The sequence below is a fragment of the Bos mutus genome, chromosome 22 (assembly GCF_027580195.1).
Source record: "Bos mutus isolate GX-2022 chromosome 22, NWIPB_WYAK_1.1, whole genome shotgun sequence".
Taxonomy (NCBI): Eukaryota; Metazoa; Chordata; class Mammalia; order Artiodactyla; family Bovidae; genus Bos; species Bos mutus.
Genome location: NC_091638.1, coordinates 35,268,661 through 35,283,742, shown reverse-complemented (window position 1 = coordinate 35,283,742; position 15,082 = coordinate 35,268,661). Strand labels below are relative to the sequence as shown.

At 47.6% G+C, this 15,082-nt stretch overlaps 1 protein-coding gene across 1 annotated transcript in view; it reads right to left on the bottom strand.

The window, feature by feature from the left end:
• LRIG1 (leucine rich repeats and immunoglobulin like domains 1) overlaps positions 1-15,082 on the bottom strand; it is a 115,170-nt gene that overhangs the window by 57,693 nt on the left and 42,395 nt on the right. Inside the window, exon 3 of the mRNA XM_005890961.3 lies at positions 7,102-7,176. Coding sequence (XP_005891023.2) covers positions 7,102-7,176 — 75 coding nt within the window. The remainder of the gene's footprint in view (positions 1-7,101; positions 7,177-15,082) is intronic.

Here is a 15,082-nt window from a genome sequence, read left to right as displayed (position 1 = left end):
TGATCACCGTCAACAGGCAGAGCTGTGCTGCCCACGGCTGCTTGTTGTCCACTGCTCTTAGCACTTTCCTCAGAAATAAATACCTTGCCCCACCATCCCAAATAAATGCCCGTGCCCACACTGGTGACATGGGGAATTTGTCTAAATAATTTACTGCCCTCCAAAAGCTGAGCAGCTTGGTTAGTAAGGAGTCTCCCACCTCCACCCATCACTAAAGATGCTCAGGTAGTGGTTCTCCAAAGAAGGACAGGGGTTGCCAGACCAGCAGCATCAGCATCACCCAGGACTTTGTGAGTAGAGCAAATTCTGTAATCACACCGCACCCACACCCGCCGTACCAGAAACTGTGGCTGGGACCCAGCCATCCTATGGTCCAGTGAGCCTTCTAGGCGATTCTGGTAAATGGTCCAGTTTGAGAACCACACAGGTGACGGCGAAGCCACAGTCTCCCAAGGTAATGGGTGTGACATTTTATCCAGAGGAAAGAATTTGTTCACGTGCACCCAGAGAACTCTGGACAAGAAAGGCAGAAGGTTAGCACGTCTCTGAAGACACAGAAGAGGAACCGAAGCCCCGCTTTACGTATACTTTCCTGTTGTGCTGTCTTCTGACGAGGGCGCTGGCTTCCCTTCAGCACCTGGGATCTGAACGGGACATTCACACTTGACTTACAGCCTTTCAAACCAGGGCTTCGCTGGTGGCTCAGATGGTAAAGAATCTGCCTCAACTGGGGAGAACTGGGTCCAATCCCTGGGTTAGGAAGATCCCCTGGACAAGGGGCAAGGCAACCCACTCCAGTATTCTTGTCTGCAGAATCCCCATGGACAGAGGAACCTGGAGGGCTACAGTCCATGGACTCACAGTCAGACATAACTGAGGAACTAAGCACAATGTTCAGTTTCTCCCTAAAGCATTTCAGTCACTACTAACCCCATGATCCTGATGACAGTGCATCCAAAAACCCACAGCAAATACGATGCCAAGAACCCACAGGGGGTTCTTTTACTCCAATGCTCTAGCTGACTGGCGTTCCTTCACCAGCAAGGTTAAACTAGGTTATTATTGCAGGACATGGTTCAGAAGCAGAAATAGGGGGAGAAAACTGCCCATTTTCTCTTAAACTTGGTTCAGTCCACTCTTAATCTGATGATTCATGGATGGTCCAGCAAGTTCCCCCAGAGGAAGCCTCCACCTTGGGGAGAATTCTGATGTCCGCCTTACACAAACATGCACTCCCCACAGGTCCACCTCTGTAACACGATGTAAAGAGCTCCACCATCCAAGGTTACCAGTCAACTTTTTAAGACAAGCTATGATTTCACACTTGAGGGAAAAACATCATGATAAAAAAGATTTCAGCATCAACTATTATGTCTACAAATGATGACCTTCTTCCAGGTGAAGCAACAGAGAGAAAGTTTCAAGGGCAGCAGAGTAAAGGAAAGGCAAGAGGCCTGAACCCAAGCTACACCCACACAAGGCTTTAGCAATGCCCAGAAACTATTTATTACTTAGTAAAACTTCACCTGATTAGTAACAGTCTCCGCTGAGGTCCCAAAGCCAAGCCGAATTTTCTGAGGAGGAGTCCGGGGCTCCTTTCTCCCTGGCTTCTGGGCTGGGCCCTCAGAGACATGGATTCCAGCACCGGGAAGCAGCCCAGGTCCTCATCGCTTTGTGTTAAGGCTCTCGCTTTTAATTACTCTTTAATGTGACTTCATCTGCCCATGAATGAGCCTGCAAAGAAGACTGATCCAGCCCCTTCTTCTAGAGGGTTTGCTAGGCAGAGGGAGAGTTAAATATCACCACTGACTTTATGTCCATAGCAGACCTGGCCCAGAAGAGTTCGCGCCATCCTTCCCAGCCTTGGGGTGCCTCAGCCCCACCCAGCGCTCCTTCCATCTAACTGGCTCCAAGTGGGGTCACAGACAGGACAGCAGGTTTTGTCCCTTCCAGGTTTTATTCTCTGTAACTAACAATAAAGTAATGCTAAATGCTCCATGCCTTTAATCAGTTTTTCTTCAGTTAAGAGGTCACGGCAAAATACACAACTGCATAGTTCATTCTGCTTCTGATATTTTTATTTAAATGATTCAATTCTAAGTCTTCCAGGTACATTGCGAACAGGAGAGAAAAATACTTTACTCAAAAGAAGAAAATAAAAGATGAGTTTTCAGGAAGCTGAGAGGGTGGGGATAGGGGAGGTGATTGCTTAAGGAGTAGGGGTATTATTTCGGGGTGATGACAACGTTCTGAAATTAGATTGTGGTGAGGGGGGTGTTGTGTTTGAGGATGTACACCTGAAATTTGTTTAATACAGTGTTTTATGTTAGTTTTCTCTCAATTAAAAAAAAAAGCTTTCATAAAAGTTTATTTCCCCCAGATTTGAAGTAAAAGATCAATATTTTGCTGTGTTTTCAAATGCAACAAATACCTAAGGATTTTAACAGCACAATTACAAAGTCACAGGTAACAGTGTTTGAGGAGTCTTAGCCTAGATCGCCTACCTGATCGAGGCCAAAGGAGGGGGAGAGGAAGCCACGAAACCTGGGTAAGGGGCAGGGTCCAAAGCACACCACCAAGAGGAAAAGAAGTTACGTGGACAAAGCCGAGGGCCACGTGGCTAACACCCTACAGCCAAAACACACAAAACAAAGCTGCTGGGCTTTACAACTCAAGTTGGTTTTACAGCAAGCATTTTACTCCTAGGGCTGAAGGGAAAAAAAAAAAAAATACCACACAGAACCATTTCCACTGGAACCAATCTCCTGAATGATACAAGTGCAGTAATACCACAGGAAAAGCGGAAATTTTTCTTCCCCAGAAATGTCACTTATGCATCACATGAAATTACTATTGCTGTGGGAATTGTAACTTGAGTTTCCTGGACTTCAAATTAGAAAGAAAGAAAGAAAGAACTCAAACGTGAAAATCTACCAGCAGAGTCTGCCCCCACTGAACAAAAGTCTGTTTCTTTTTCTGAGAAGCATTTCATGAAATCTAGCTCCCTCACTCCAACCCAATCCTATTAAAAGCTTTCCTTGAGTTTAATGCTTTTTGGTTATTAAGGACAAATGGCTTTGTCCTTATCTGCAGAACACAATACAAATAAAAATCTGCTCTTTGACAAATACATTAATTGAATTAGATTCCTTTAATTAGAAATTGTTAACCAACTGAAATTTTCCTGAAGGATTCCAGTTCCCAAAACTCTAGAAAACTCTGTCCTGAGGCCCTAATAGTAAAGCCAGGCTTGAAACAAACCCTTTTCCCCACACAGTCCTCCCAAGTGTGACCTCAGCGAAGCAGGGTGCTGGTATGCGGGTGATGAGAGTTCTGTCGTGTGAGCAAGGGACCAGGGTTACTGACACAGACTCAGGAGACAAGAAACCAACACAGAGATGAAGAGCTGACCTGGACAGGCAAACAAAATCCAGAGGCAAAAGCCCCCAGTCACCGGCGTCTGAACTGACACCACAAAGCTGCTACCTGTCCTAAAAGACATACGGCAGCAAGAGCAGCCGTGGGACAGCAGGTTCGGTATTTCTTTTGTGACATTATTGCCTCGACTCTCAGTTTCCTGGTCATGGAAGGGATATAAAAGCTGCAAGTGTACTTTTGTGAGTATTTCAACCCCTTCATCCACCAGATGAGGAAAAAGCACCTTGTCCCTGCTCACAGTATCATCAGAGATACAGCTGGGTATTTGCCTGGTCCCCCTCTTTCCCCTGACCCACCTGCCTACAGCCTTGTCCCCAGAAAGTGGTCCCAGCTCCTCAGCCATGTGGTCCCTTGGCAAGTTCTGATTATTTATCTCCTCCTGCCCAGGAAGGGGAGAATCTGGAGACTATAAGGGCTACCAAGGTGAATGCTGATTAAGCTAACTGACCTATCACGTCCGCAGACAATACGTCAGGAACCTCCTACGTGTGATGGCACTGTGTCTTTCCCAGGTCACTCTGGGCTCCAACTGCAGGGGCACAGAGGTTCCTATTACATGTTTGTTGAATACGTGACACCTTTTACTGCTTTCTTCTGAAAAACCACAAACACACCAGCAAAACTTGCCCTTCAAAGCCTGAATGGTGGACTCCCCTGGTGGTTCAGTGGTAAAGAATCCACCTGCCAATGCAGGAGACATGGGTTCAATTCCTGATGTACCGTGGAACAGCTAAGCAAGCCCATGCGCCAGTACTCCAGAGCCTAGGAGCTGCAACTACCGAAGCATGTGCGCCCTAGAGCCCGCGCTCCACAGCAAGAGAAGCCCCCAGTGAGAAGCCCGTGCACCGCAACTAGAGCGTAGTCCTTGATTAGTGCAACGGGAGAAAAGACTCGGCAGCGACCAAGACCCAGCACAGCTATGGAAGCACGCGCGCCCTAGAGCCCGCGCTCCACAGCGAGAGAAGCCCCCAGTGAGAAGCCCGTGCACCACAACTAGAGCGTAGTCCTCGATTACTGCAACGGAAGAAAAGACTCGGCAGCGACCAAGAAGACCCAGCACAGCCGTAAATAAATACAAAAAATAAACCTTAAAAAAAAAAAAAAAAAACCCAGCCTGAACTGTTGGAATTATCAACAGTGGATGGGTGGATGGATGGATGGAGATGCAAGGTGTTTTCCCTTAGAAGTCAGGATGAGAATGTCACATGCATCTGCTGTCCGCTCTCCCCTGCTCTTTGCTCAACTCACTTAGGAAATACAGGAATGCATGAAGGAAGACAGCAAATTTATCTATAATTCTGCTACTGTGATGTCATGCTGCTAGCCTGACTCTCAGGCAGTAAATCCACGAGTCTAAGATCGGGGAACACAGGCCCTTTAGACAGAAGGAAGGTAAAGACCATTCAGCATCTGTCATTTCAGAGAATTCACTGACCAAGTTACATGGAGCTCAGCTTCAGGCCAAAGGGAGTATCTGCCAATATAAACCTGCATTTTCCAAACTGAATCAGAATTGGGAGGGAGCCTTTTTTTCTTTTTCCTTCCTACTTTACATATTTTAACACTGTCTAATGGAATAGCAGGAACAAGGCCAACCAGCCCCCCTGCTTCAGACACCTGGGCCAAGGAACAGAAATGTATTTTTAGTCAGCAGAGCAAGGAGTGATTCACAGCACCACAGGCCTCAGGGCAAACGGGGGGCCCTGCCCGTCCTGGCACGGGGCGCGTCACAGTCACCTGCCACACTCCTGCCCCCATGTGGGGGAGAAAGGAGCCATGCATGGGCATGCGTGTTCAGTCTCTGTTCACCGCTCTATTGCGCAACTTACAGGAGCTCAGGCAGCCTCAGTTTCCTGTCTGGTAACATAAAGATGATCTCTGTGGCCTGGGCTTCCCAACCAAGTGAAGAACAAGGGGTGGGGAAGCCGTGCTTCTCAACCTTGAATGAATGGGCCAATGGCCAGGGGGGCCGGTGAAAATGGCTTCTGACCAGCAGGACTGGGATGAGGCCTGGGAGTCTGCATTTCTAATGAGCTCAGTACTGACAGCACACTGCTGGGCCAGGAACAGTCCTTTAAATAGCAAGGCATTAGAAGCATCTTCCCGTGTGCTGCTCTATAAACATACCAGGGATTGACATGTCCTTAACTAGCCTCAGGTACGGATAACTCATTTAACCAGCAATGAAACACCTTCCAGATGCTAGAACACCATGGGCCAAACAGCTGCAACAAGAAAATTAGATCCCTGACTGATCATCTTGGGACAAAGAGCTATATGCATCATTCCAGCACTCCACAGGTATAAGAAGTGACTCGCAGACCCTGTGGTCCTATAGGTGAGATCACGCCAAGGCCCAAGGGGCCAGGTGACAACTAGCCACCAGCCAGCAGCCGCTGCCACCCGTCAAACACCTATTCTGGCTTGTGCAAGACATTAGGAGTTTCCTGCACCTCATGCTCCCCTCGAACTTTGGACTCACTGCCCCTACGTGTACAAACACAAGGGGGAAAAAAAAAAAAACAAAAACACACAAGGGGAACAGGAACACATCCTGTAGATGAGGAAAATGAGGTTCAGAGAGATGAAGCCGTCTGTTCAGGACACAGGGCTGGGTCACAATTCTAAGCCCCTGCTCCCCAACCCCACAACACCTGGAAAAGGGTTAAAACCAATACTGTATTTCCCAAGGCTGGGCCATCTTCTGAACACAGGCCCTGCAGCCAGGAAAACCTGGAGACCTGTAAGACGCACTAGTTATCGGACAGATGAAGCCTTCTTCCCAAGTCACTCTGCTCGGGTCAGTGTCAGAAAAGATACCTCCAGGTGATTGGACAAGTTATAACACCAGCAAAATCACCATCAAATAAAAATTGGCAGGCCTGGAGTGGAAACAGGAAATTTGGCGTGAAGAGGGAGGTGCTCTGCTGGGGAAGCTGCCAATAAAAGCTAGTCTAGAAAATAGCTGGACTTGTGACTGGTGTATCTGGAAAGACCTCTGGGTGAGTTTCAAACAAGTGAGCACCTCCGTCTGACTGCTGGAGAAGTGGGGTAACTGATAGTACTTAACGCCCCCACAGGGTGCTTCTCGGCCCCAACAATGACATACCCAGGGCATCTCCCTTTCTTCCTCACTGAGGTCCCTTTATTCCCTTTCTCATTTCCACTGCGTTGTCTATAATAGTCGACAGGTTTTATGCTGTGTTACACTTGACCATGACAAAGAAATCCTTACTTTTATGCTAATCTCAGAAGCCTGATGTTTTGTTTTTTTTTTTAAGCCCTGAAAGTGAGCTGAGTCACATTATCAAAGTTACTGCTACAAAGATGAGCCTGCTGTCTCATCACTGATACAGTGTTCTTTAAGTTCAGTTTAGGCACTCAAACTGCCAGCTTATCCATTAGGAACAAGAAATTTAATACCCCCGGGTATTAAAAAGATAATTTCCTGCCAAGCTAGAGATGAGGCAAAACTTCCAGTTTTTAATTCTACACACCCCGAAACAGCAAGCAACACATTTGTCATGATCACTAGAGGTACATGGAGTAAGACCATTTTTTCCAGTGAGCCCAGGAATACGAGTTTCCCTGATACCCAATGTCAGCAACACGATACCACGGCCTCCCCACACAGCCCAGGATCTCCCAAATGGTACCACTTACAGAAAGAGAGAGACTATATGAGATGAGGCACTGCCCAGGGATGGTATGGCTGTCAACTCATTGTTATTGAGGTACCTGTAATGACAACAAGAAGAAATGAATAAGTTAAATCATTAAAATTAGTTGTATGAAATTACAGATATACAAGGACGTCGTAAAAAAATGGCCATGGGCAAACTGCTATGCTGTAACGCTGAATACGAGAATCTAAACGCAAGTTTTTAATAGGAAAGAAGTTATGCCAGGTCATAAACACTACGTACCACACTCATAGTTTAGGAATAAACACACCCAGAACACGTCCCCTGTCCTCTAGGAGCCTCCACTCTAGCTCAAAAATCAAGACTAATAGACAAGGGACTGTGAACACAGGTGGAGATGCACGAAATCAAACAGCAGCTCCCCAAGACCATCACTGAGAGCGCTCCTTGGGGGCTGAAGGATCAGAGCCCACTCCAACTGGGATGGTCCTCCTCCCCCAGTTGCTTTATGCATGTCCATGACACGGCTCTGCCCTCACCAAAGGGCCACGCGGTTGCACCCAGTGCCACAGATTCATGCCCTCCTGTGGGGGGTTCCTGGTGCTGGAGACACATGAACCAATGACTAGTTCTTGGAGGTTCTTATCTACTTGCAATTCCAGCTTCTCTGAACTCTGATGAAGCCTCCAGACGTGTCTTCCAGGAATATATCCATATACACACATACTTTTTCACGCAGACAATCTGAAAATCTTCTGCAGAACCAGAGATGCTCCCCAAGCTCCCTTCCCACTTGAATATTCTATATCTGTACTTCCATAATTCTCAACTCTTAATGGAAGGGGAAGCCCAAAAGTCAGAACACAGCTCGCCTGGGCCATCCCCAGAGGCTCTGGAATCCAGCTTCCTTACATGGATGTGTATTTCCAAATTGGGGAAGAGACTTCAAAATCAGATTTGCAAAGTGAGCCCTGAAATCCTTAGGGTAGCCAAAGCACAGTGATCAGGCTTTTTGACGGGGGATGGGCTGGAAAGAAATGGTATCTGAGATGCAGAATCAAGGATAATGCTGGTTTATCTTATTCTTGTTTTTTTACCCAATATGTCTTACACAGAGCACCCAGTTACGGTTTGAGGACAAGGCCACTGAAATGACAGCTGTATTCATACAAGTTTACAGCGAGTATTTGCTTGAATAGAATAATCTGGTTGTCTGCCATCTTTTATAGAATGAATGGGGAGGGGGAGGAAAAGGCCTTGAATTATCCCATTCGCTTTCTTCAGTGCCAAAGCTGGTTAGAGATGAAGCCTGGCAATTACTGGGCTGAGGGACACAAAATGTCTATTTCAACAGCTTCATGACTGAAGCATCTGGCGGAGAGAAAGCAGATCTGTACCACGTGGCAAAGCCTTTCTCCACTTAAAGGGCCCTTGTTTGTGTGCTGAAGTAGACGATTAATTACTTTAACAGTCTCTTATCTGACTGCCCCTAAAGCAGACTGCTTCTGCTTCACCTTTTATCTGTCCACCCCTGCTGTGATCCGTTTCCCATCTTGGTGCAAGGATGCTGAAAACTCACCATCTGTCGGAATCTCTACTAATAAATTTTCACAGTACCATAAATGTACATATTCCTCGATGAGATCCTCAGATCTTACCAGGGCAAGGAAAGCTAAGGTCAAGGGCTTGTTGCCAAGAAGGCAGCTTGCTTACAAACTCTTCATTTCTTAGAGATTTATTCTAAAACGCAGATGCTTGGCGGGGGGGTGTCATAATAATAATAACAGCAGCTAACTTACTGAGGGCTTATTATATGCCAGGCCTGACTCTTGAAGGCTTTTCAATATATTAATCTGTCCTTAGAGCCCTACTAGGCAGGCCCCATTAACATTTCCATTGTATCAATGAGGAAACTGAATCACTAAGATGTTAAGTAATTTAACTGAGGTCACCAGCAGTAAAAGGCAGTGGCCCTGGGGGTCAAGCCCCGAAGTCTAGGTTCTTAACCATTACTTCCATTTATTTATAGCTGCAGCAGCAACTCTACAGCATTATGTAACTGCATTGTCAGACTCTGGGTTCAGAACCAGGCGCTAGTACTGTTCTCTACCTCACAGGTGAGGTCTCTAAGTGTAAGTCACCATCCTAAGGTGACAGAGAGAGAGGGAGAGAGAGGCCTGGACAAGAGGTGAACAAAGTACAAGTGCCAGCCACGGGAGAGCCACAGCTGAAAAGGCTAGCAGGCAGCAAGCTTACAGCCTTATAGTAACATGGTAGCTGTCTTTCAGTTGTCAGTAAGGACTTCTCTGCAGGAGAACTTTGGCTGATTGAGTTTGGTCTCGGGCCACCCTGCTGTACACACAACAAACTGCTCCACCCAACTCCTAGGAATGATAACTGAACAAGCAAAGGGGGCATCGTTAGCATATCTCAAATCGTGACCAAAATGCTGGAAGCAGAGCGTGCAAGTGCGGCCAACAGCGCTGAAGGTACACAGGGCATTTCAGGTCTGGATCAGCAGCCCGGAGTCAACAAAATGAGGCAGAAATCGCAGGCTCTGATCAGCAGGGCTGCTGGATTTATGAAAAGGTCAGAGGGAACACAGAGAAGAAGATCTGCAAGGCTAGCTTACTTCTCGATCATTTCTATTTCAAAAGAAGGGCAAGTAAACCTCAACCAGCTCCTCCACCACTGGCTCTCTGCTCGCTCTGTCCCTTGTTGAAACCAGAACACTACCCTCGGAAGGCAACAAAGGCCCAACTCCCGCTGAGACACGACCAACTTGCCAGCCTGAAATAGAGGCTGGTCAAAAACAGCACCACCTCCAGAGCCAGCCAAAGAAGGGCCTCGGGACATTCGGCACAGTCTCCATGTGTAGGGATGCTGTCAGAATTTAGGACTGTGTTTGATGAAATCTTCTGAATATCTAGGGCTGTGCAGTCTTTCCCCCCTTCTCATTCCCTCCAAATCTGCTTCCATTCAAAGGCCCTAAAAATTCTTCTTAAATATCTGGCTTCTATAACTGAAACTTTTCCTGATGATTTAGGACCAAGAAATGCTCTGGAAGCATCAGACCGTGAACAATGGCCCAGCCCTGCAGCTGGGAAAGGTGTGAAAAAGGCATGGGGTGGGATGGGGGGAGAGCTTTGCATAGACCGCCTCCCCATCCCCCTATTCCCCATCCCACTCTTGGGGCAGAACCTGGATGTTGGCCTTTCCCAGCCTTCCGGGCCCCCTCAGCATTCTCTCTCTGAAACTTCCATTTACTGGACTTGGTGAAAGGAAGTTTTCACATCATGCAAGACGCAGAATGTTAAAAAGGATGCTTCAGAGAACTTTTATTACTGACTGCCTTAATCAAATCAGGCATCAACAAACAATGAAAAACAAACCCACAGGATCACTTTGAGTTATAGCCCTTTCTGTTTTTTAAAAACGGTTTGGCTCTAATTACTTACTGAATAGCTGATATAAGTACACAGTGAAATTCCAAATTGTTTCAAAAAAAGAACACCAGGAATATATATTGAAAGCCACCACTGCCCCCGCCCCGCCCCCTGGTTTGCCTCCAAGAGGAAGCTCCAGCTGTAGGCTGCTGCAGATGAACACACGGTTTTCTTCCACACAGATGCCTGTGTCTTACACAGACTATTCTGCGCCAGTCTCCCCTTAGTAATAGATCTTGGGGATCTCCCTAAATCTTTTAACCAGAGGTGAAGTGCTCCTTTGCTACGATGAATGATATGAATGAGCCACAACTGACGTAGTTGATTCACTAATTTTCTAGACACTGGTTGTTTCCAAACACAAAGTGAGCTGCCATTAATATCGGTCAAAGTTGGACTGGGGGTGCCACATCAGTTCGTTTTGTTTCTGAAGTGGGAGAAAGTCATCAGGTAGGAGCCACTGTGGAGTTAGGAACACTTCATCAATAGCCATTACCAGTGCTTTCAGCTACTCGAGAATAAGGCAGACTACGTTACTGACTTTGGCAAGACTTACAGTTTGCATACCAGCTGGACAGGTACAGGTATTTCAGTATCATGACACAGAATGCAGCTCCTCTAAGTCAACACTTAGAAACGACAATAAAGGCAAACACTTCTCTGAGTGCCAGGCTCTGTGCGGAGGATTTTCCGTGCCATGTGTCACTGAATAACATGTCAGCCCTTGAAGCAAGGCACTAATTCATCACCTCACGTTAAAAGACGAGACTGAGACCAAGTTACCGCACAGCAGAGCAGGGATTATTAGGAGGAGATGATACAGTTCAAATGTTTCAATCAGACAGACCCGGGTCCATTTAACCCTGAGCTAATCCCGTACCAATCAAACGGCCTTCAGTGGGTCACTGAACCTCACTGCGCCTTAGCTTTCTTCACCAAAAGTGCAAAGGACAAGCCCCAACTCCATAGAGTTTTGGCAGGATCTGGCTGAAATCACTAAATCTAACAGCCCAGGAGAGAGCCAGATATATAGTAAATGCTTAACAGGTGGTGGTGATTCACAGCCAAAAAGCAGTGCCTCAAGTGACACCCCCTTATGATTTCAACCCTCCCCTGAAACACACTGCACACGCGCACACACAGGGGCAGCAGAAGCCTGGGCCACCACAGGGCGAGCCATAAATACCCAGAGGCAGGCACGCTCAGCCTTTCTCGGCGCCTTCAGAACCTTTTAGGTCAACGGCCCTGGAAAGCACACGGCAGCACCCACGTTAGGCATTCCCGGACCAGGCAGCAGTAACGCGATCCGAGCGCAGTTCTGAAGGAGGACGGTATAAATAGCCCCTCTTATTAATAGAGGAGCCTCGCAGTCCAGGACTCCTGGCTGGAGGCTCTCCCTGGTGGGCTTTCCTCAGCGCTGCGGGCAGTGACGACCATGTGGTCTGGCGGCAGCTGCGCCAACATCCTCAGGTCCTCCGGGGGCCCCCAACCGGCTCGCTTTCTCTCTCCAACTGGCCCACGATGCTCTGCGGTTGCCGGCCTCCAAAATAAAACCACTGCTAAACCACCGACCACAGCTTTGCCAGCCTGTGGTTCCCCTCGTGCTGAGGTTTCCAGACTCAAGTGGTGGCTGCTGGCTGTGCAGGTTTCAGGAGAACTGACAGCCCCTGGAAGACCCAGTTAATTTAGAAGCAGTGTGCCCACTGTGATTTTTTTTCTTTTCTTTAATATGCTTCTCCATCTCCCCACCCATTGCTCCTCACTGCCTCTTCCTGCCTGCACGATGTATTAGGATTCCCTTCAGGAAAGGACTGGATCTTTATCAATGACAAGTTCCACTGCTCTGGGCCCTGAGGAATTTGTGTCATCCATCCCACAGTATGACACTGGGGACCAGGGGTAGTCATGCTGGTAAAGGGTTCACCCTATCAGCCCCCAAGGATTTGTATCTTAACAAGCCACCCAGCTCAGTGGCGGGGTGGGGGGGTTGTAGAGGGCAGCTCTGGGGTTCTCAAAGTAGAAGATAAATAATATACAGTGTGCCCCTGGGCTTCCCAAGTGTCTTAGTAGTGAAGAAACTGCCTGCCAATGCAGGAGACGTGGGTTCAATCTTTGGGTCAGGAAGATCCCCTGGAGGAGGAAATGGCAACCACTCCGGTATTCTTGCCTGAAAAATTCCATGGACAGAGGAGCCTGGCGGATTACAGTCCACGGGGCTGCACAGAGTCGGACATGACTGAGAGACTGAACACACAGCATAGAGCCTTGCCCACGTACAATGCTCTGGAAATCAGATCCAATGAATAGTTACTGTATCTGTAACTGGATAACATGTCACTACGCCCATGTTCCAGAGGCAGCACAGAAGGAAGTACCTTGTACTCAGCCCCGGTAAGGGGCAGAAGCAGGACTCCAAGCCAGGTTTGCCTACTACCAAACTCACATCCTCCCAGTACACGACACTGTACTCACAAGGAGTGATCCCTCTCTTTACAACTCCCACGCCCGGGAAGGCTGTGCTGCCACGGAGAGTCTGCAATAGGAGTGAGACCAGGGACTCCAGGCCTCACTCCCTCATTTACTAGCTATGCAATTGCAGCCTGGTTCCCAGGCTCCGCTCCACAACTGTCTGAAAATGTAGAAATGACCATAAGGAGCAGAGGGCTTTTTATTAGCACAATAGCCAGCTACAGTCAACTTTCCTGAGTGCATTAGCTGGAGGAAGAGGAGAAGACACACACAGTAGAGAGAGGGTAGACGACGGGGTCGAGAAATCTCACCCTGTCCCTAAATCCAACAGGAGCTCAGAAGGAAAAAAGCCAGAATGTGAAGGGAGAAGGGAAGGTGGGCTTGGACAAGGTGATGTGGGTTTGGACAAAGAGTCTGGAGGAATCAGAGGAAATACTAAGTACCTCAATAGAGAAGACCAATGCAGTAAGAGTGACAGAGGAGATGAAACACTGGACTTTCCATCCTTTTAAAATCTTGGGTGGAAGGGTGCAGGTTAAGAAGAGGGGGTGGGGGGTGAAGACAGTGCAGCTTCAGGCTTAAATACACAGCGCAGAAAGTGAAGAGGAACTAAAAAGCCTCTTGATGAAAGTGAAAGAGGAGACTGAAAAAGTTGGCTTGCTGCTGCTGCTGCTGCTGCTGCTACTAAGTCGCTTCAGTCGTGTCTGACTCTGTGCAACCCCACAGACGGCAGCCCATCAGGCTCCCCTGTCCCTGGGATTCTCCAGGCAAGAACACTGGAGTGGGTTGCCATCTCCTTATCCAACGCATGAAAGTGAAAAGTGAAAGTGAAGTCGCTCAGTCGTGTCCTACTCTTCGAGACCCCATGGACTACAGCCTACCAGGCTCCTCCGCCCATGGGATTTTTCAGGCAAGAGTACTGGAGTGGGGTGCCATTGCCTTCTCCCAACATTCAGAAAACTAAGATCATGGCATCTGGTCCCATCACTTCATGGCAAATAGATGGGGAAACAGTGGAAACAGTGGCAGACTTTATTTTTCTGGGCTCCAAAATCACTGCAGATGGTGACTGCAGCCATGAAATTAAAAGACACTTACTCCTTCGAAGGAAAGTTATGACCAACCTAGATAGCATATTAAAAACAGAGATATTACTTTGCCAACAAAGGTCCATCTAGTCAAGGCTATGGTTTTTCCAGTGGTCATGTATGGATGTGAGAGTTGGACTGTGAAGAAAGCTGAGCGCTGAAGAATTGATGCTTTTGAACTGTGGTGTTGGAGAAGACTCTTGAGAGTCCCTTGGACTGCAAGGAGGTCCAACCGGTCCATCCTAAAGGAGATCAGTCCTGGGTATTCATTGGAAGGACTGATGCTGAAGTTGAAACTCCAATACTTTGGCCACCTCATTTGAAGAGCTGACTCACTGGAAAAGACCCTGATGCTGGGAGGGATTGGGGGCAGGAGGAATGGGGGACGACAGAGGATGAGATGGCTGGATGGCATCACCGACTCAATGCATGTGAGTTTGGGTGAACTCCGGGAGGTGGTAATGGACAGGGAGGCCTGGTGTGCTGCGATTCATGGGGTTGCAAAGAGTCGGACACGACTGAGTGACTGAACTGAACTGAACTGAACTGGAAATCAAACAGATTTGAGTTCAACTCTCAGCTTTCCTGGAGCTGAGATTGTAAAGAATCCACCTGCAATGTGGGAGACCCAGGTTTCATCCCTCATTTGGGAAGATCCCCTGGAGAAGGGAATGGCAACCCACTCCAGTACTTTTGCCTGGAGAATTCCATACACAGAGGAGACTGATGTGATATAGTCTGTGGGGTTGCAAACAGTTACACTCAATTGAGTGACTAACACTTTTCTCAGCTTTACCAACCAGGTGACACTGAACAGGTTTATTTAATCTCTCTGAGCTTCCATTTCCTCCTCTGTAAAGTGGAGAAAATGACTGTAAAGAAAAGAATTTAAATCACATAGAGCTGGTGTCAGGATGAAATGAAGCCGTCTTCCTCTAAGGCTGAGTGTGGTGTTACTGTCATTGCTGTGCTGTTGTGATTCGGGAAATTTATTTTT